Raw genomic sequence first — 22,648 nt, 5'->3', positions numbered from 1 at the left:
TCAACTAATTAACTCTTAGCACTCTGGTACGACAGAAGTATCCCCATTTTACAAATGGGAAACCAAGACACAGAGGATACGTCAACAAAGCAATCAGAAGGCACGACTGAAGCATATGCAGGCATACACACGCTTGCTCACGAAGAACAGCAGTGAAACCATGGCAGCATGGGCTAGCCGCCTGAGTACGTACCCTGGGACCCAGGTGGGATTGTATTCTGACAGCTAGCCTGGAGCACTGCAGCTACACTGCCATTTTTAGCAAGCTAGCTCAGATATGCTTATATGTACTGCAATCACACCTCCTGAATGCCATATAGACATAGCCAAATAAATTAACTAACTTCCTTAAAGTCAGACTGAATCAGCGGCAGTCAGGATTAACTCAGGAGTTCCTAGCTCCTAGCCAGAAGCAAAATCCAGTAGACCACACTCATTCCTCTCCTACAGAGAGCAAAGCAGCAGCGTCTACACTCAGCAAATAGCTCACATGAAAAAGTCAGCAATAGCTTCCCCCACCTTCCCAAATTGGTGTTGAAAACTAACTGCTAGCAAACACAGGACAACCAGAGTGAGCACCAGGTCATTTCCTAGTACAGACACACTTTACAAGGCCACTGCTATCCCAGCTCAGTAAACCAGGAGGTTTGCAAGGCTAAAACTCATTGAAACCCTCAGCAGTTAGAGCTCTTTCTGCTCTATTTACACCAACAGGTCTGAGAACTAAATATAGCTAGTTTAATTAAATGAGTGAATAAAGACAATAGTCTCTTCCATACATTATGTAAGCCCATTTTCTTCCCCTCCACTCATGTCACGGGCACAAGAAAACAAAGATTAGGCAAGGATGAGGATTTAACATCTAAGATAGTTTGTATGTAGAAAAAGGATACAATTGTACATTAAGACTTTAAAGAATAAACCTGGCTGGTTCTGCTAAAAAGAGGGTACAATATCTTTGTTAACGTGGAAGACCTTTCACAATTTGAAAAAAAAAATTAAAAATTTCAAAGCCCAATGTCTAAAACATACCCCAATTCAACAAAATAAATTTGAGGCATTTTGAAAACATACTCACTCTTCAGATATTATAAAGGATTTAACCCCTTTTCTCTTTTTTGAAAGCTAATGTATGTTATTTGTGGCATCCAAAACTATTACTTTGCAAAACAGCTTTCATTGACCCACAACCCCACAATTTGGAGGCTACGGAATTTACGGCAAAATTCACCTCTGGCTCCAGATATGCGTTCCTGTTTAAAAAAAAAACCAGAAGATGATGATGATTTTTCTATCCCTTATGTTTATGAAGAGAACCTTAAAGACAGGAGCCAGATACAAACAAATACAGTGTTGTCTTCCTGAGTAGGCATACAAACTGAAACAGCTGAGAGATGTGTCAATTGCTCCATTTGCCTCAAGGGGTTAAAAATTAAAACCTAAAGACGGCAATTTAAATATCATCACTGCGAACTATTAGGGCTGTCAATTAATCCCAGTTAACTTACATGATTAATTTAAAAAAAAAATCACAATTAATTACAGTTTTCATCACATTGTTAGAATACCAACTGAAATTTATTAAATATTTTTGGATGTTTTTCTACATTTTCAAATATATTGATTTCAATTACAACACAGAATACAGAGTGTACAGTGCTCACTTTATATTACTATATTTATTACAAATATTTGCATTGTAAAAATGACAAAGATAGTATTTTTCAATTCACCTCATACAAGTACTGTAGCGCAATCTCTTTTTCCTGAAAGTGAAACTTGCATATGTAGTTTGTGTGTTACATAACTTCACTCAAAAACAAAACAAGGTAAAACTTTAGAGTCTACAAGTCCACTCAGGCCTACTTCTTATTTAGCCAATCGCTAAGACAAAAGTTTGTTTACAATTACAGGAGATAATGCTGCCCACTTCTTATTTACAATGTCACCTGAAAGTCAGAACTGGTATTTGCATGGCTCTTTTGTAGCCGGCGTTGCAAGGTATTTATGTGCCAGATATGCTAAACATTCATATGCCCCTTAATGCTTCGGCCACTGTTCCAGAGGACATGCTACCATGCTGATGATAGGTTTCAGAGTAACAGCTGTGTTAGTCTGTATTCGCAAAAAGAAAAGGAGTACTTGTGGCACCTTAGAGACTAACCAATTTATTAAGCTTTCCTGAACTACAGCTCACTTCATCAGATGCATGCTGATGATGCTCATTAAAAAAATGCGTTAATTAAATTTATGACTGAACTCCTTGTGGGAGGAGAACTGTATGTCTCCTGTTCTGTTTTACCCGCATTCTGTCGTATTATTTCATGTGCTAGCAGTCTCGGATGATGACCCAGCACATTTGTTTTAAGAACATTTTAACTGCAGATCTGACAAAATGCAAAGAAGGTACCAATGTGAGATTTCTAAAGATAGCTAGAGCATGTAACCCAAGGTTTAAGACTCTCAAGTACCTTCCAAAATCCAAGAGGGACGAGGTGTGGAACATGCTTTCAGAAGTCTTAGAACCTGAACAACCGAAAAAGAAAATCAATCTTCTGCTGGTGGTGTTGGGAACACTGGGGCATGGCCACTAGGTAACTCGAGGGGATGGAAGACCACGAGTGTCGATGAAGCCCCCTCGCACTAGGCCCCTGTGTCCTTGCCCCTCCCCCTCCTGCCTGGAGGCACTCGCAGCAGCTCTGCGTGCTAGGCCCAAGTGTCCTTGGCCCCCCCAGCCTGGAGGCACACACAGCAGTTATGCTGAGAATCTGCAACAGTATGTTGCAGAGTCAGACTGCCTGAAACTAAGCAAGGCCAAACAGGGGAGATATGGAAGAACAATGCTGAATAAAGCAGCTTTATGTATAGTTTAACAAATGATACAGAGAATCAGGGAACTAGCTGGGAACTGGATTGGCTGGCTATATGGATACTTGGAGCAGCTTGCTATTGGATAAGTATGCTGAAAAAAAGGATGTATAAAAGCCTGTGTAATTTCCTGCTCTGTTGTGCAGGATTTGAGATTTTATTCTCCCTGTACCTTTTTGCAGCTGCAAATAAACTTTTCTGCTTCTCCACCCCGTTGTGATTATTGGGTGTAGCACACCGGGTAACGAACCACTCAAGCTGTTGTTCAGCCTCTCGGCACTGGGTGCCGGCAACAGTGGCATGTGACTCAGAGGATGAAAATGAACATGAGTTGGTCCACACTGCTTTGGATCGTTATCGAGCAGAACCAGTCATCGACATCTGGAATGGTGGTTGAAGTATGAAGGGACATATGACTCTCTAGCGCATCTGGCACGTAAATATCTTGCAACACCAGCTACAACAATGCCATGTGAATGCCTGTTCTCATTTTCAGGTGAGATTGTAAATAAGAAGCAGGCAGCATTATTTCTGAAAATGTAAACAAACTTGATCGTCTGAGCGATTGGCTGAACAAAAAGTAGGACTGAGTGGACTTGTAGACTTTAAAGTTTTACATTGTTTTATTTTTGAATGCAGGTTTTTTTACATAATTCTACATTTGTAAGTTCAACTTTCATGATAAAGATTGCACTACAGTACTCGTATGAAGTGAACTGAAAAATACTTTCTTTTGTTTTTATCAGTGCAAATATTTAATCAAAAAATAAAAAGTGAGCACTATACACTTTGTATTCTGTGTTGTAATTGAAATCAATATATTTGAAAATGTAGAAAACACCCAAAAATATTTAAATAAATGATATTCTATTATTAACAGTGCAACTAATCGTGATTAATTTTTTTAATCGCTTGACAGTCCTACTAACTATTTCACTACTGATAGCTGGACATTTCTGCTAAAATTGTTATGCTCACCTCCGTCCCAAGACATCGCTCTCATTTTGGGGAAAGTCATTCAGTCGTATGAGAGGTTTGAGGAAGAGGAGTACTTACCTATTTCACGTTTCACAGTGTGTTTGTACTGATCAATAATTGGACTTCAAACTTTACATAGTCCTCACTGAGGAACAGTCAGAGTTTGGAAAATATTCTAAGATCATGAAGTGGTTACAAGAAGGTTTGCGATTGCAGTTAAGCAATTATTTAAATGACATTAAAGCCTGTTGCAAACATTTTGTATTATACTGCGCCACAGGTTGTATTCTCTATATTTATAGCGTGGGTACATTTAACAGTTCTGGAACTGTGCAGCTCTACCGAGCTGGAGTAAGTTTGCTCCAACAGTCTTTTTTCCTCTCAAAACAAGGAAATTAAAACTTGCATGGAGGCAACATTAAGGTTGCAAATATAAATACTAAAGCCACAAAAAGAGTTGTGGGCTAAGAAAAGTTACATCTGCAACCTGGGTATCTAGTTAGGTGATTAAACAGTGCTGTGCAATTGAACAAGTTAACGATCACTTCCTGTTTCACATTTGCAAAGTTGCTGGATTAACAGTTTTGTATTTAATGTTAAATTGATATATTTTTAAAAGGGGAAATGTGCCTCCTCAATGTAGGAGTCTGGGAAAATAAGAAACTGGAGTGCAGCAGGTAGGCCTGGAAAAGCCCCTCTGCTGGCCCATGGTTCTGTCAGGTGGTCATTCTGCAGGGTTACAAAGATCAGGAACAGAAAAACTGATGGACAGGCCCTAAAAACAGGGACATTCCAGGTTTTCAGGGACGCATGGTCAAGTACATTTATTACTTTGTGCTATCAAGTGGTTTTCCCTCTTACTTTTGATTAAAAGATTCCATTGGATTTCCTCTTGGCAAAAGCAATGTAATGGATTCTATTAAGGATGGGAATTCAAATGCAAAGAGTTAGATGTTTAAAGATTAAGGTTCCCACAGCATCACTGACTTGGTCACTTGACCACGTTATCTACAACAACATTTACAGATGTGGATATCTTTTATACGGGAACCTTAGTTTTCAGTTCCTGATTTCAACGGAGTTAAAATTGAAATTAAGAGTGCTAAGAGCAGCACAGCAGCCTGCCTAGTAAAATCCCACAAGGCAGAAATCTCAGCCTGCCTAGAAAAGCCTCAAGTAGGCATGTAAAAAATCCATGGGAGTTCTCACTAGTTATGAAGTGAGGACTGTAGAATCTAGCCCTGTAGCTTTACCATAGGCCTCAACCATCTGGCCATTTCCAGATGATATTTGTAGTAGAATATACTTTTGTAATTAAGAGTTTAAAATGATAAACCTAGCACCAAGACGTCCCTCTATTACAAAATGCAGGGACACTGCAGCACTTTCTTTCTAGCCTCAAGCAGCTGCAGAATCAAAACACAATGGAAACAGAAGGCAAATGCACACATGGCAGAATACACAGAAACTTAGATCTTCCTTTCTGTGACAAAGTTCCTCCTCTGCCTTGGCGGGTCCTGCGCTTATTGGTGGATTTTCTCACCTCAGAGGTTCACGGCAGCCCTCAGTTTGGCCACTTTTGTGGCTCAAATCTGTCGTTCACTCAGTCAGCCTCATCACTGGCCAGCATGGGGAAAGGAAGAAGAACAATCCCCGCAGTCTCTGCTGATCCACCTAGTGGATTGGGGAACAGGCCAGAGACCTTCCCCTCTGATGGAACCCACAGTCCAGTTCAACTCCTCCGGTATCAAGTAGGGAGTTGGGGGGATGAAGGGACCCCGGGCCCACCCTCTACTCTGAGTTCCAGCCCAGGGCCCTGTGTGTTGCAGCTGTCTACAGTGGCTCCTGTAACAGCAACGTGACAGCTACAACTCCCTGGGCTACTTCCCCATGGCCTCCTCCCAACACCTTCTTTATTCTCACCACAGGACCTCCCTCCTGATGTCTGATAATGCTTGGACTTCTCAGTCTTCCAGCAGTACACCTTCTCACTCTCATCTTCTTGCGCCTTTTGCTCCCAGCTCCTCACACGCACCACAAACTGAAGTAAGCTCTTTTTTAAACCCAGGTGCCCTGATTAGCCTGCCTTAATTGATTCTAGCAGCTTCTTGATTGGCTGCAGGTGTTCTAATCAGCCTGTCTGCCTTAATTGTTTCCAGAAAGTTCCTGATTGTTCTGGAACCTTCCCTGTTACCTTACCCAGGGAAAAGGGACATACTTAACCTGGGGCTAATATATCTGCCTTCTATCACTCTCCTGTAGCCATCTGGCCCGACCTGTCCCATTTCCAAAACAGCACTATGGATCTCACAACAAATGACCCACTCAGTATTACTCTGAGAAGTACGTACATAATACAGGAATCTACCCTGCCTGTCTTCAATGTAACATAAAACTGCCCGCTTATGAATAGTTATCACTAGACTAACCTGAGTACAGGAAGAGTGAAAAGTTGTGATAAAGGGGAATTAGATGGGGAAGGCCTAGACAGCAGTTACGCTATATGCATTTTGCTGCCAGATATTATTCTGAGATACCTAATAATTCATTAAAAATTGAGGGGGGATGAATTATGGGAAGGGATTGGAAGGTGTCTAAAATTTTGTCTCTGTAAACATATTTCAAATCAGATAAAGGAGCACCAACTAGTGGAAAAGAAAGGAAATTGGGATAGTTTAAAATCCAGAACTGTAGATTCATTTTATATGAGCCCAGCCCAACCCAGAGTGAAGAAATTTTGATCACAGTAGTGCAGGGAGCTGACCCAACCCCCACAGCTGTAAACAGAACACCTACACTTTTTTTGGGGGGTGGGGGGGTGATCCACTTCCCCAATGGATCACTATCTAATCAATCAACAGCATGTTAGGTCTTATCAGCAGGTTTGTGCTACAGTTGTCATTGAACTCAATGTGCACGCTTTTTCCTATAGTTTCCAAGAAGGCAGACCCAACCCCATTTAAGGGTAAACCCTCATGCACATTAACACCCAGGTGGTCTTCCTAATTTAATACTATGTCAGAGAAGATGCTAGTGGACTGAGCTCTGGAAGGTTTGGTCATGTTCTTGGCCTGCAAGAACAGAGTCCAGCTTACACACACGAGAGCAGCTGTATAGGGTTGCCTACAACACTCAACACTATTACTTGGATACCTTAAACATTTCTAAATACATCCTCATCCTACCTCAAAAAAGGGTGTTAAGTAACCCCATTTTAAAGATGGGGAATGCAGGTACAGAGAGGTTAAGTGACTTGCCTAAGCCTGTAGGACAGCAGGGAACAGAACCCAGAACTTTTAAGTCCCAGTCCAATGCCTTAGTGGTCCTGATCTCATTCGGCCCTCTAGACACCACTGTAATACAAATAATAAAGCCCCTTCCATTGTCTCTTTGGGAAATAAGGTTTGCAAAACAGTAGGGTGTATTTGAAGACACTAGCAGTCTCTGGTCTCCCGGGCCCATGTGAATACTGGGAATACATGTATACAATCACCCACATTGGCACAACAAGTGCATCAAAGACTCCATTAGTCTCTGGACTTCCAATATACTTTAATGTCACATCACAAAATAAATAAAAAATCCTTCGATTTCACACACAGTATTGATGACTCAATGCATTCCAGCTGTAAAGCTGTTCTTTGTGTACAAATTAAAGGTACATAATAAGAAAATATTAGTATCAAACAGATGGGCTGAAATGAGTGATTATAAAAGCACACATGTCCATGCAAAGCAGAATGAAAGGTATGTGCAAATAAATGTTTCTGGCATCTTTTTTTTTTTTAATCTCTTTTTGGGAGATGCAAACCACTACCTCAGATCCTCAAATCCATCCACTGCACCGTATTTATACATTTCTAGATAATGACTGTCAAACTGCAGTATTGCTATTTGCAACAGAGCCATGAAACGCAACTAGGAAAGAGCTAGAAAAATGAAATTCTTCCATCTTTCCATCTCTAGTCAGAGCCAGAGAACAGTTCTCTCCATCTTCACATTATCAAGCTGAAGTTCCCATACTTTTGACTCTCTTTACCACCACCCAAACCCCGGATACTAAGCACAAAAACCAACAGGCCTCCTAAATCATTCCACAAATTTAGTGTAAAACAGTTTGTTTTGTGAGGTCTGAGAACAAAATCCATGTATCAGGCTATAAAGCAAAGTAACACATTTATGCTATTCTGTACAACTACACCTCTACCCCGATATAACGCGGTCCTCGGGAGACCAAAAAATCTCACCGCATTATAGCTGAGACCACGTTATATTGAACTTGCTTTGCCCCCCACTGTTCCTTGTTCTCTGACCACCCCCTCCAGAGACCCCTGCATCCCTCATCACCCCCAGGACCCCACCCCCTACCCAACCCCCATGTTCCTGTCCCCTGACTGCTCTGACCCCTGTCCACCCCCCAGCCCCACCGCCTAACAGGTGCTCACTGGCAGCAGCAGGAAGCGGAGCAACGCGGCCCCAGCCTGCTCCACTCCGCCACCTCCCAGCCGCGGCGCTCCGCTTCCCGCCGCCGGGGAAAGGACGCCCCCCGCAGTCACCTATGGTGGGAAGCAGAGCAACATGGCCCCAGCACGCTCCGCTTCCCTTGCCCCAGCCCCAGCCGTGTTGCTGGGTTGGTGGGGGGGGGGGGGCGGTGTTGGGGAAAGGTCCTGCACTCACCCGCAGCAGAAAGCAGAGCACTGCGGCTGAGAGGTGGCAGAGTGGAGTGGGCTGGAGCAGGGCTGCTCCGCTTCCTGCCGCCAGTGAGTGCGGGGAGGTTGGGGAAAGGACGCCCGCCGTACTCACCTGCGGCAGGAAGCAGAGCATTGCAGCTGGGAGGTGGCCGAGTGGAGTGGGTTGGGGCCGGGCTGTTCCACTTCCCGCCGCCGGTGAGTGCGGGGAGGTTGGGGAAAGGATGCCCCCCGTACTCACCTGCAGCAGGAAAAGGAGCAACACAGCCCGGCACCCTTAACACGCTTCTCAGAGCAGCATGTCAGAGCTTTATCGCATTGTATGCGAACCCACGTTATATCAGGATAGAGGTTTACTTTTGGTGCTTGTATTGTTATGGTCCATAATTTATAATGATCCTTTAGAAACGGAAAGCTAGGGAATTTGGTATTTCAGACCTGTCTCTCTTCCTGGATGTCTAAGAAGCGGAAGCCAACCGCTCATACTTCCTAGCTGTGCACCAGCACAGATGATTTATTATGTTGCATTACAGATGCACACGGTGCTTTACCAGAAAAATTAAGATTGCAGTGTCTGCCACAAAGAGCTAACAAAGCCAATATCAGGCAAGACCAACAAGAGATGATGAACAAGGAGGGACGGAGAGGTCATTAATACCATGCATGCGCTTGGGTAAGCAGTGCACATATCTCAAGGGTTACACAATGGTTGTGGGTGTGCTATGTTATTATGAAGCCACCTTAACAGCTACCTAGGTAAGGCTGCAATGAGTTTTCCCACTTTAGGCAGTTTTAACTGCAAATTCAAGCATGTATTTCATACTCTTTAGAGCCTCCACTGCACAATTCTCAGATTTAAAATCCATCCCTTTGGGAATCCTCCCAGAGATTAACTGCATTTGATAGCACTTTCTGCCTACTCACTTTTGTTGAAACGACGGGGAGTCTGGTGGCACCTTTAGGCTGGCAGATTTATTTGGGTGTGGGCTTTCGTGGTCGAAAACCCACTACTTCAGATGCATGGAGTGTAAGGTCCCTAGAATCTTTCACTCTCAAAAACCTCAAACATGTTGAAATTTCAACACAGGACTTGAGACTACAGGAAACCCCAGCATATGAGAAAGTCAATATACAAACAAATTATTTGGCTTCTAAGCCACAGAGACTACAACATTATCTTCACAAAAGACTTTTGTTCTGATGCTGCCTTGGCTTCCCTAGCCCTCTTGCCCTGACTCCCCCACCTCTGAGACTACAGTGCTTGGCTGTCCCAACCCTAAATTCCTCTACGCTCTCCCATCTAAGCCTCAATTAGATAAAATAGACTTCTGTAACAGGACTCCCATTGCAGCACAAGTGAAGATCATCAGGCCGAGGCTGCCCTCTGGGAAACAAGGGGACATTCACCAAACGGAGAACCTGCCTTCAGAACAGAGCTGCAAGCTCCATTTGTGAGGCAGCTTTGGATTCAAGATTCCCCCTTCTCTCCCCTCCCCGCCCACTCTCACCAGGCCCTTGTTCTTATTACAAGCTGGGGGCATGGAGGAAAAGAGAGAAAAAAGGATTTACAATCAACATTGAGCCTGATCTCCATTAGGAAGCACTTTCAAAGTCCATTCCACTTTCTATTACTATCTGAAAAGCTTGTCTTTGATTGTTGGCTGAACTCTCCATAGTCCAGGATGTTTAGACCTTAAATCTAAGATGGAAGACTTGAATAAAGATTTATAGTGAAAACCCAAGCAGATTGTGGAAGATTATAAATTTGCAGGTTATTTCAATGCAGATTTCCCAGCTTGCCCATGCCGTTAGCAACTGCAGCATCACAAGAAAAGCAGTCAGCAGCAGCACATCAATCAACGATCCAACGATTTACTCCCAGCACTGCCCTCCTGAGTAGGTTTTTAGAACATCAGTTGTTTCCCCTCTTCACTTCCAAAACCTATGACCTGTTTTCAGGACCAATTTAGAAAGCAAATCTAATCCTTTTCTCTTGTTTCTTCTCCCAGTCTGCCTGCTGTTCTTGCATCAAATTCCAAGTGACCAATTCTGCGTTGAGCAGCTTTACTCCTGCAAGTGATCTCAGTTATTCTAACACAGAACTATACAGCTGAACTTGACACAACAAAAACTGCAGGCCCAATGAGAGGACCCAGGGAAAAGCAGTTCCATTCATTCCTGTTTATCTACCCAAGATATCTGGGTCACTACTCATCTTATAACAGGCATATTTTGAAGTCCAAGTCAATAGCTAGGTTCCTTCCTCAGGAGGCATTACTGGGCCATCAGTACATAGGACCAGACACCTAATAGTTCTAGTTTTGCACTTGTTATGCATCTTCCATCTGAGGATCTCAATGTTTTACAAATATTGATTTGGCCTCACAACCTTCCTGTGAGTAGTTGACACGATTACCTCCATTTTACAGATGAGAAAACAGGAGGGATATCTTGGATTAGTATCCTGGTCACTATCCTTCCTCCCCTCAATAAGTCAGCACAACACCTCTTAATACAGGAGCTAAATTCCTTTCTGAACCATCACAGTGATTAAAACAGCCAGCTTTGTGACAAACTGATTATGGATCAGTAGCAATAAAAGCTCCAGCAAGGGATATGACCAAGCTACTGTAGTAGTGTTCAGAGTTAAAACTAGTAGCCAAGCCGAGTACCCTAGAAACAGTAGATGGAAGATGCCATTTCTTTGCACATACCCTAACTGAAAGCCAACAGGAAAGCGAAGGTGGTAGTTCAGTGTACCCCGGTATACAAACATGCCCCTGCTGACAGATACGTGCTGTCCCTGTGCTGCTCAGCAGGGGTATTTTAACTATGGTTAAATTGGTTGTGTGTTAGTTAAGATTGTTGGAACCAACTCAAACATTCCACTGGGAGAAAAAGTAAGAAATGCATAGCTCCTGAAGACACCACTGAATTTTAGCCCCAGTGCAATTGGCCTTTAATTTTAAAGTCATTGTGCTAAGGTAAGCAGTTACACAGCATGCATTTCTGGTAATATCGGGTGTTCTTGATAAAATGGAGCTAGTCCGGTGGTACACAGCACTGCACACCTTGTCAGTCTCCTCTAACTTAAAATAAGCCGCCCCACAATCTATGGAATCAGTCATAGTGGAGGAGATCTGTGAGATGCGCCATAGCTAAAAATGGACTGCAGGTAGCCAGCTGGTGAGAGAGCTTGGGTACTCACTCCGGCCAGCGATTTCTGGATATTCTCCCTGGCTCTGGCAATGTCGCGTAGGATCGTGCTGGCTCCGTTCTCCTGCAAACAGCGCAGAAAGAACCAAGATGTTTTGTAAAATGAGACATGAGAAATTGCTGTGGGCAGCTAAGAGGGAGAAGACTGGATTTTTTAGCAATGATTGAGTGAGTATTGGAAGCAGGTTTTCAAGAAGCATCAGTTGGAGACACGGAGTACAATGACTGCAGCTTAGTATTGGTCATGTCATGCTATGCCTCCAGAACAGTGTCCAGTTGCAGAGTTTTGAGACCTCAATGTTTTGCTTCTCCCCACTCTGGTACGCTGACAGGCTGGCATAGCTATCGCTCAGGCAGGTTATCAGGATCACATTAGAGCGCCCCTGGAGCTCTGGTTAGGCAGCTAATTTCCTTAAAAGATTGTGTGTGAATTTCATGCTGGTGTGAAGCGGCAGAGTCCTGCAGACTGAAACCTTCTAGCACTGCCACAGCCTGGGCTACACCCACTCTTTGAATAGCTTTTCCACATTTGGGTGCCACATCCCCAAACTGGAGGGTCCACCTCCTGGGGCGAGAGTTCAGTTTCCAGGGTCGAAGTATTCCTTGGCTCTCTGAGACTACCAACAAGAGCACCAATTATAGCGGAGATTTCTGTGACACAGACTCCTGTCCACTGGAAACTGGACTGAGCACCAAAACTCATTTCACATTGGGCACCAGTCAGCCCCAAATAATCCCACACTAGCATGGCACTTCCCAATTTGATGCAAATTAAAAAAAGTTTACTGAAGACTTCCTTACTAGGAAGGGAGTGTTGTAATAAACAGCTCCAAGAGTTTCAGTCAGTTGAGTTTCAGGCCACTTCTGGCAGGTAAAATTTCCTTCTTCACTGAAAGTTCTTTGTGTGTCATGTGATATTCTAATTATTCCCCTTTCTACTACACAGAGCACAGTTGTGCTTTAGAATCTGCTTTAATGTTTTACTTAAAACTTCCAATTTTTTAGACCTACTGTAGGAACATCTGCCCTTCAAATAAATGTTGTACAGAGCTTTGTGCTACCGCTATGGTAGCATAGCCAGCAGAAATTCAGCAGAACATGCCTAGAAGCTACTAAAGCATTGACCTTTGTTTAAAAGCTTGGCCCTGCCACTCACAAAACAGCCATTTAAGTTTTCAAGCCGCTTTCTATGAAATTAAATGCATATGCAGTTAACCGTCCTTTACATTTTAGGAAGGGAGCATCACTGCTCCCGACAATCTTACTCCAGTTGTGGGGGTGCAGATGCCTCAGGAACGGAAGTGTGAGCCACCCTGAGTACTTTATGCTGGAACTGGAGTTTGCTTTCCCTTCTCTTCCCCCAGCATAGCCACCACTGCTCTGGTGCAGACAAGTAATATTTGCAGCATTCCCGCCTGTTAACTTTACAGCAAAGCCAGAAAGGGAATGTGGGTCACAATCTCTCTGGAGTGTTAGCACCACTCTATTCCCATCAGGCACTCGGTCTCCAGGATGTGCCTGGCAAAAAAGCAGCTTGGACACTCCTGAACACTGGCTCCCTGGGAAAACAGGGAATTGCTAGATATTGTAATAGCTCAGGTAGGTCAGTCCCGAGCATAACTTCCCACCCTCCCCTATTACCTCAACATTTGTTCTCAGAGCTTGTGAATGGGATAGAAAATTACTCACAGATAGGTCACAGACCCTATTTGTGGCCCTGCTGCAGGTAGGGCGCAAGTAACCCGAAGGATTAAGAAAAGACCAGGTAAGCTATAACCCAGTGTTCCCCGCATTCACACAGCTGAACCTCATCTTGTACACGGGCAAATCAGCTTCAGATACACCCTATATTTTGAACACTGTGGTTCTCAAACTATAGCCTGTGGAACACTGGAGGGGTTTGAAGCAATTCTTTGTGGTCCCCACAATGAAACATTTTGAAAACCAAACAGGGAATTTGGTGACAGGACCTGATAGTCCAAGAGAGGATCTCTTACAAATTGGTCTCCAGAATAGGAGAATTACTACCAGACCTTAACTACATACAGGTGAGAAGGGTCATTCTTTCACCTGCTATCAGTACTGGGAGCTCCTTAGACTGTAGGACACGGCAAAAACCACTTCCTTACTACTTGAGGATATGTATTACCTGTTGGCACGAAGGACTGGCAACTGGCCCATTCATCTGTTCATAGTATCTCTTCTCAGCATCGTCATACTTGAATTTATCAAACCAGATCTTCTCATGCATAAGGAATTCAGCTGCCATTTTTCTGCAAATAAGAAGAGACATTATGAGCACCTAGGAACATTTAAGATTAATTGCTTGTATCAGGTTCATCAGCAATAGCACTTATTCCCCCCCACCCTACAGGACTACATTGTAGCTTTCTGCCCTTTATCTTTCTTCCTCTCTGGTGAAAAGCTTCAAGTAAATGGGATCCTATTAAGAAAGCAGGGCATTCTAATCATCCACCCACCTGCCTGCCTGATCTGACCTGTATTTAGCAACACAGCATGAAGTGGGAGCTGTAAATGTTGGACAGTCTGCACCTTCCCCTCTGTAAATGCTAACTCCACCAGGATATATAGATCAAAATGTCAAGACACCTAAAAATCCACACAGGTCAATTAATACAATAGCTTTAAAAACTGGACAGAATCGCAAAACTTTTGGCTCATGTACGGAGACTTTTTTTTTTTTTTAAATATGCCTAGCCAGCCTTAGTAACTAAAAGTACTAAGTTCCTTAACATAGCTTGTAACACAACACAGAGTGGAGGACAGTGTTTTAGCCACATTACATCTATGTTAAGAAGCAGTGTTCAAACAGGAGCAAGTTGAGCACATGGTTCTAGCCCTGCCCACACCTGTATCAGAACTGTTCTGCTCCAACCAGGCTATCTTTACTCCTGGGGGAATTCTGTGCCACTGCGCAATGCAGAATTTTGCAGAAATTAACAGTGTGCGTGCAGAATTTCCTTTACCCCACAGAAATGGGCTGGATTGTTGCCAGTCACCACTAGGGGCCACTGGACTCAGCAGAGCCCAGCTTGCACATAGAAGACACTGCTGGGTGGAGAAGGAGCTAGAGGATTCCTGGAAGCCTCAGTTCCCAGCATGCCCTGAGGGAAGGAGAGGGTGGCACGCAGGAAACTCTGTGCAAGCCTGGTACCAAGCATCAGGATGTTTCTCCCTTTGGATCCCCAGGTTTGTTTGGTTTTTTATTTTTTTTTTTGGGGGGGGGGGGTTGGGTGTCTGGGCAAAGGGGGGCCCCCGCAACTGGGCTCTGGGAGGGGTGCGGGTGTATTGGATGGGCGGGGGGCTCTGCAGCTGGGCTCTGGGGGGGGGGAGGAGGGAGCTGTGGGTGTCTGCCCCCCACGGCCATGTTCTGGGTGTGGAGGGGAAGGGGGCACAGAAACAGGAAGTGGGGTGTCATAGCGATTTCTTTAATGCTTTTCTCCTGGGGGAATTTTTGTGTGTCCATATTGTTATAAATATGCTTGCTGACATATTTTGAAATAAACTACCAAAATAATTGAAACTGGCATGATTATGTACAGAGTTATTTTGACAATTTTAAAATATTGTGTGCATAATTTTTTGGCACAGAATGCCCCCAGGAGTAGATTATTTTACATGGTTAATGCTAGCGCAGTTCGGACCCTCTAGATGGGCAATGTATCACTGAGTGTGCGGCAGAACCAGATTACCCAGTCTTCCTAGATAACTCCTGAATAGTACATGGCATGACAAACAAACAAACAAGAGATACTAAAATAGTGTCTCCTTTCAAGTCAAGAACCACAGAAGATGGCATATAGAGGGGTCGAAGTTGGACCTGCAGGGCTGTATTTTCAGAAGACCCTGTAGTCATTTAGAAATTAAACTGTTACACTATTGGGGAGATATCCTTCCCATTGTGCATTGTGTTAGTCAGAAATCATGAGATTCCACTCCATGTGTGGGATAAGGGGGATGTTCTAAAATGCATAGGGGTTCTAAAATGGCTACGAAAGTAGGTCAACCTATTACTTTGTAAGTGGTAACAATGAATTCAGAGGCAAAGGGGTTAACTTAACATGAGTATGCAGTTAAATAGCTTCCAAAGACTATTTAACTTCATGCTGTATTGGGGGATAGGGCTATTACAAGAACCTAACATGGAGGACATACAGTTATTTCAAAGCAAGGGCACAGTACAGGAGCTCAGGACAAAAGGTCAGTTTGAGGGGTAAGAGGAGACAAGAAAGGAGCATCTCAGTGAAGTAACAGCAATGACAAAGCCCTGTTATGAGACGCGTAAGCAGGAACATAGCAACTAAGGAATATCAGCTTATGTAAAGGGCATTTAAACATCTTTTAGGAAAAGTTTACACCACTCAAATGCCCTAAGACAAGGACCATAACTTCATGAACCAGCCTAGACCTTTGCAAGCCCTACAAATCCTCCAAAACACACCTCCAGATCGCAACACTGGTTGACCAAGTAATGCTTTGTACTGTACAGTTGTAAAAACATCTCAGTACCAACACCAACCCATTCAGAAAAGCAGAGAAGGATCAAGAGAGACTGCTACAAAACCCTCTCCAAATTCTGTAACCCCTTCCCAATGTTCACATCATTCCTGCAAGTGACTGCCAGAAATGCTGTCCATATACACAAGGCTACATGCAGCCAGTTTACCACACACAATCCTAATTATGCACAGGACATATCCACCACACACTGTACATGTTGTACTGACACAATCTTCATTTCATGGGGAGTGTGTGTGGTACAGATTCTCCTTCCTCCATCTGGCCACAGAGAATGCAATTCAAACTCAAGGGATTACAAGTGTCTCCTCAAAGGGAGGAGAAAGACAGACCTATTCTCTGTGAATTTATTGAGGTTAATCTAATTCCCACTGCTGGGCTACAAAGCAGCACTTAAGTACTGGCCTTTAAACAAACCCACAGAAGAGCTACAGCTCAGAAGGTAATGTGGCCTCTGAACGGTAGAAAAGTTTTGGGTTCAGCAAGTAGAATGCAATTATGTAAAATGAAAATACAAGCTGCATTGTTTCATGTACAGTGGAACAAAAATGCTGTTCTATACTCACCCAAGACAGGCAGCTTTCAAATATTTCCAGCCTTGAAACAAAATTAGACTGTTCTAATTAGACTAATCACAGGGCCAATAACTACGGATATTTTCTGCATTTTAAAAATTCATCTCCCTTCCCAGCTCCAATGTTTGTTCATTGGATTTGTTATAATCTAGTTCACCTGCCCTTACACGCCCAGATTAAACACCCACTTTTAGACAAAATGGTTTATCAGATTAGTAAAACTAGCTTCCCTCAATTGTTCAGAGGAGGCACCTGCGGTCTCCAAATTGAAACTTTGAGCCTCTTTTACAGTCAAATGGCACCTTTCATCCCAAAGGATCCCAAAGCTCCTCTACAAACTGAATACACACAGTGCCACAAAAAAGCATCCATTTCTCAGGGGAAGCCAGTGGAAAACCTACATACAGCAAATTCTAGGGAAATGTTGGTCAAAGCCACTGGAACAAATTCCTTCTCTTGTGAAGGATGCAACGGGATCTTTAATACTCATGCACTGCAAACACGATATCCATCCTAAAGATCTAATCCACACAAAAAAGGCTACTGCTAAACCTGCCTAAAACTCAGTTTATGAACCTCAGAATGATGAGGGGCTAAGTCACCTGTGCCACCCCCAAAGCAATGCTCAAGACGATAGGGTCATCCCCTCCACCTTTCTGCCGGTAAAGCACTTTGGGATTAAAGGCTCTGTGCAAGAAATGGGTGGCCTGAGCACAGGACTGGGAGTCAGAACTCCCAAGTCAAGAGTTCTAACCCCTTCTTTGACTTCAGTTCTCTGTGATCTTGAGCAAATTATCTAACTTGCCTGGCTCCAGCTATAAAATGACAACAACTTAACTTCCGATGTCCCGGGGTGTTTGAGAATTAATTACAACTCATCGTAACAGTGAACTACCTTAAAAAAGAGGGCCCTCCAATAACCCTGGTGGTAAAGCGAAGCCTGATTAAGGTTAAACAGGACCTTCGGCTCAATGATTGGAGGTTACGTCTATAGTGCCAGTGTTGTGTTTGGCACTAAAGACCCACAGGGAGTTTGCCTTCTACATACGCAAATTATTTCAGCTCAATCCTGAAACATCAATTTTTCGAGTTTGAGTGTTACCCCAGAATAAGCTTTTCCTACTTAGTTTCTGATGCGGGAACGCTTGCAGCACGAGAAGCAGGTCGAGACTGTTTTGCTAGCGTGAGTTCTGGAACCCTTGCATTATCTTGTCTGCTCGACATTTTCAGGGCCTCAGATGCATAGTATCGTGATTCAGCACTGTCGTATGTGGGTTTACTAAGCCACAAAGGCTCATTGTCCTTGTGCAGGAAATACCAGGTAGGTGGAGGGTGCTCGGCATCTTTAGAAAGGGAAGGGTTGGTGGTGAACTCCACATGTCGGGAATTCATTCGTTTCCCGGGACTGTGGCCCTTCTTGTCCTTTCGGCTGCTCTTCGAGGCTTCTGGGCGGCTGCGCTCTTGTGGCTTCACCTTCCCTGGGGGCTGCCCATCAGTCATGTTCTCGTAGAAACATTTCTCAGCATCATCATAAATAGGTTTCTCCAGCCACACCTCCGAGATCAATGCCTGCAAGCTCAATATCTGAGGCTTGCCATTTATTGTCTGGTGTGCAGGACTGGGCAAACTGGTAATGAAAGACGCACCAGAATGAACCACATCATCTGTTGACAGGTGTGGTGTAGCAGGGGTTGCAGGAGTAGGTAGAGCTGTTATATACCCTTCATCTGGAGTTTGTTGATCAACATCACCATAGTCACTGTTCCATTGTACCGATGGAAGATCGAGGAAGTGTGGATGAACAAAAGATTGAGACCTTTCAACAAACACCTTCTCTGCATCATCGAAGTTGAACTTGTTGACCCAGACATTCTGGATGACATGGTGACAAGCAATCAGACTTGCATGGGTGCAGTGCAAGACTGCTAGGTTCTTCCTTGGCTTATGAACACCTGGGACAGCTTCTTCTGACCAGGACACTAATGCTGGCTGCTCAGCAACCAGTTCAGTCTCAGGGGCCTTCTGGGTCAGGTCATCTGCAAGTTTCTTTCTGAACATGTTTTCAGCGTGATCGAAGAAAGGTTTGTCAAACCACACGCGATCAGCTAATAAACCAGTCAGGACGAAATCTACCTTGGAGACCAAACTCTTGGTTTTTGGAGAGCGCTTCCTTTTCTTTTGCTTCTTTCCATTTCTCACTCTTTTCACGTCTTTCAAGTCGCCCTCGACAGGATCATCGGGGCTGTTCATTGCCTCCATCTCTTGGCACTTTTCAGAGGCTGAGGCTGCCAACGTGGCTTCTCTTTCATAATGGAGCCTCTCTGCTTCATCATAAAGGTGCTTGTCCAACCAGACCTTTTCTAGTGAATACGGGAGCTTCCTTGTCCTCATCTTCCAAATAGTGGCAGCATTAAAAGATAAGCACAGTAATGTAGTTGCAACATAACTAAAGAAGCCAATGGCATACATTAGATTTTAGCCATATCTTAAGCATTGCAAAGATTATATAAAAACCCACCACTCAATCATGATTAATATATTAAGAAATGGTGCTTTGGGCGTTTAATTCAATTTCTATTTAATTGTTTACACATTTCAGTGAGAAGGCATTAAATTGTCCACATGTTTAATGCAAGTTCAAAATTGATCTATTTCTCTGTAAAGCACCTTTTTAATTAAGTTATCTGCTTCCACGTTCACATTTCCTCTGGTCATACCTGTATTAAGTCCTCAAAAACTAAAGCCACAGGACTCTACATGTAGTTCACATTTTACACTGTAAGGTACAGCTGTCAGTAGTGTAGGCCAAACTTGAATCCTTTTCAAAGTTTTATGGTATAGTGGAGGGATTTTCCAAATCATCGTCTGTTAAACACCAACAATGTGCTAACTAGATATCCTTAAACCGGTATTTTTGGAAAACTTGTTTAAAAAAAAAATTCCCTACTCACGAAAATCTTTTGTAGCCACTGCCAATATAGGACATGCTGTATTGTACTTCACTGCTATAAAACCAGCAGAGAGAGCAAAGGAAACTATTCCCAGAGCTGCACAAAGTTAGCTGAGATAAGGGATGCTTACGCATTTTTTCATAAAATACGCTCTTGAAAATGAATTTGGCTTCGTTTAACTGAAGTAATGTGCACCCATTATTAGGTTGGAGTAAGGTTATGTGTTAGTAATGGGCTCCTGGCTTTCTTGGAAACCATGAATATCTCAAATATATTTTGAGCCAACAAACTTTGACACTCATTGGATTTCAGTTAAAAACCAATTCCTGCCAAATGGAAAGGACAATAGATTTTAAGAGGGTATCTCAGGGTTCATATATATTAACCTTCATTATATGTGACAAGCTTATTTTAAATACAGCAGTTTTAGAAAGATCTACCTATAATTTTAAGCTAGACTTTGTTAAATGCTATCGTTTCACATTTAAATCAACTGAAATATGCCATACAAAGGAAGTGGAACAAATGTTGCATTTGTTTGGAGTGAGAGTCTTGTGCTTTAAATATTGTTTATAATCCACTATGAAGTCAAATTTAGCTTCCAGTATATCAAAATTATCAAACATGACATTGGAGATATTTTCTCCTAACTGCAAGATTTACAGCAGTGCTCAGAAATCCAGGTAATGGTTAGCTACCAAGTTTCAAGATAATAAAAGAGTAAGTGCACAAATCCGATTGAAAACTAAGTAGCTGCAGTTTTTTGCTTACCTGCGCGTCTCAGTTTCAAGATTCTATGTCACTCTGCAATAGGTGATCAAATCAGAATCATTTAAAACTGAACATTTTCCAACATTCCATTGGTACAGATGGCGATACCAACAGTTGGGAAAAAAAATCAGAAATTTGTATCTCAGGACTTGGCAGACAAGTAAAGGGGAAAGTATTTTCAAATGTAAGTGCCTTTGCCATTTTAAACTTACACTTATTATTTTGGGAATTTTTACATTAAGATATTTTTTAAAAATCTATAATCTAAATACAGTATTAAAATCACAATTTCTAAGGGGAACCCTTTTTTTTTTGCTTACAAATAAAAACTGATACTTTTCATCAGCTACAGAAGACACCGAACAACTCTTGTCCAACTGAAACAAACAATATATTTCTCTTGATTAAAATATTGAAACTGGAAACTCTGCTTTACCCTATGGACATTAATAAAACACTTCTTATTACAGTAAGCCACCAGTTTCCAAGATAGAGAGAATTAATCCTACTTATTACTTTCAAAGTCAAAGCGCCCCATTGAGTGCGTGTCAATGTGGGGATAAAGCAGCAACTCTATGATCTGGCCCTCAGGATAAGCCATGCTGTCACAGCTTCCTTGGCATTGTGACCAAGCAGGCAATGATGACATCAGATTATAGGTTAAAGTCAGAACACATGCTAGTTGCATAAAAATGACTAAAATGTTAATCAGGTGCACAAAGTACTCTAGAATGTAAAGATGACCACATTTCACTCTTTCATTGTAAAAGCATGGTAGCCCCACACTTATTTTAGTGTCAGATTTCTGACTTAGAAATATTGTACATGTTAACCTTTGTACTCAGAGAAAAAGGGAGCAGTCTCTACCCCACAAGACAAATGTTGACTAGCAATACCTACTACAAGAAATCTTTTAAAGGGAATGGAGTGTTTGGCCATTTACACTGAGGAACTGTTTCGCACAGGAGCTTCCTTCCAGTGTATCCACAGAAAAATAGCATCCTCCACAGAGGAAGAAATAACCTGAATTTGGGTTATTGAGCAGTAGGTGGAGAAGGAAAAGGGATGATGATACTGAAAAGGATTAGGACTGAAGAAGGAATAGGATTAGGACTTTTCACAGCCAGTGATTACTTAAAACACGTTTCAGAGTAGCAGCCGTGTTAGTCTGTAATCGCAAAAAGAAAAGGAGGACTTGTGGCACCTTAGAAACTAACAAATTTATTTGAGCATAAGCTTTTGTGAGCTAGAGCTCACTTCATCGTGTTATTCAAAATTAAACTACAATGTTGCAAGGGTTGTATAATTTTATTATACTGTTCACCTAGTTTTGATCATCTTAAGTGTACAAAATGTGAAAGTGCAGGGAAAGTGCATGCTTACTCAGATCAGCATGCGCCTAAGATGGATAGGACAGTTATGTCTATAAACCTGAACTTTTAACGTATTGACTGCAATAGCTCAATAAGGACACTGAAGTGGGAACTTCGGGTATCACGATTTGTACGAGGTGTTTTAGATTAACAGAAGGGGGTTGCTCATTGGATTGGGTTTTCTTAAATCATACCAAGAACAAAATATAGGCTGGAAGTGAACAGATAAAGCCTTCCATTTAAAAAGTCACATGTGATTGTATCCGGTAAATCCGTGGCAGGAAAGTGCTTGCTCTGCATCTAAAGGTCACCTTCTGGTTACAATTCTCAACTACTTCAGAGAAGAGGGGAGATAGTCTTCGCTCTTAATATTCTGCTATTACATGTTTAACATTTAGTCTGCATTACTATAATTGAGGTCTGACATTAGGGGGGAGGGATAGCTCAGTGGTTTGAGCATTGGCCTGCTAAACCCAGGGTTATGAGTTCAATCCTTGAGGGGGCCATTTAGAGATCTGGGGCAAAAATTGGGGATTGGTCAGGGGGTTGGACTAGATGACCTCCTGAGGTCCCTTCCAACCCTGATATTCTATGATTCTATAAGAAAGCAACTACATAGCAGATAAAATGGGAGATTACTTAAATCCAGTTTAACATAATTAGTGACAGTTTCTTGCAACACCTCAAAT

At 42.7% G+C, this 22,648-nt stretch overlaps 1 protein-coding gene across 7 annotated transcripts in view; it reads right to left on the bottom strand.

Moving 5' to 3' along the window:
- The window catches only part of EEF1D (eukaryotic translation elongation factor 1 delta), a 38,657-nt gene that overhangs the window by 9,884 nt on the left and 6,125 nt on the right, over positions 1–22,648 (bottom strand). For 4 of the 7 annotated variants that reach the window (XM_073329935.1, XM_073329933.1, XM_073329934.1 and 1 more), the window contains 2 exons: positions 13,900–14,023; positions 11,743–11,814 (listed from right to left, as the gene is read on the bottom strand). In XM_073329935.1, coding sequence (XP_073186036.1) covers positions 11,743–11,814; positions 13,900–14,019 — 192 coding nt within the window. In that variant the 5' untranslated portion in view covers positions 14,020–14,023. Of the gene's footprint in view, positions 1–11,742; positions 11,815–13,899; positions 14,024–17,987; positions 19,271–22,648 lie in introns of those variants that run through there. The other 3 variants (XM_073329929.1, XM_073329930.1, XM_073329931.1) reach the window with 3 other exon arrangements.

Source organism: Lepidochelys kempii, chromosome 2 (assembly GCF_965140265.1).
Source record: "Lepidochelys kempii isolate rLepKem1 chromosome 2, rLepKem1.hap2, whole genome shotgun sequence".
Classification (NCBI taxonomy): domain Eukaryota; kingdom Metazoa; phylum Chordata; order Testudines; family Cheloniidae; genus Lepidochelys; species Lepidochelys kempii.
This window is presented reverse-complemented; position numbering and strand designations above follow the sequence as displayed.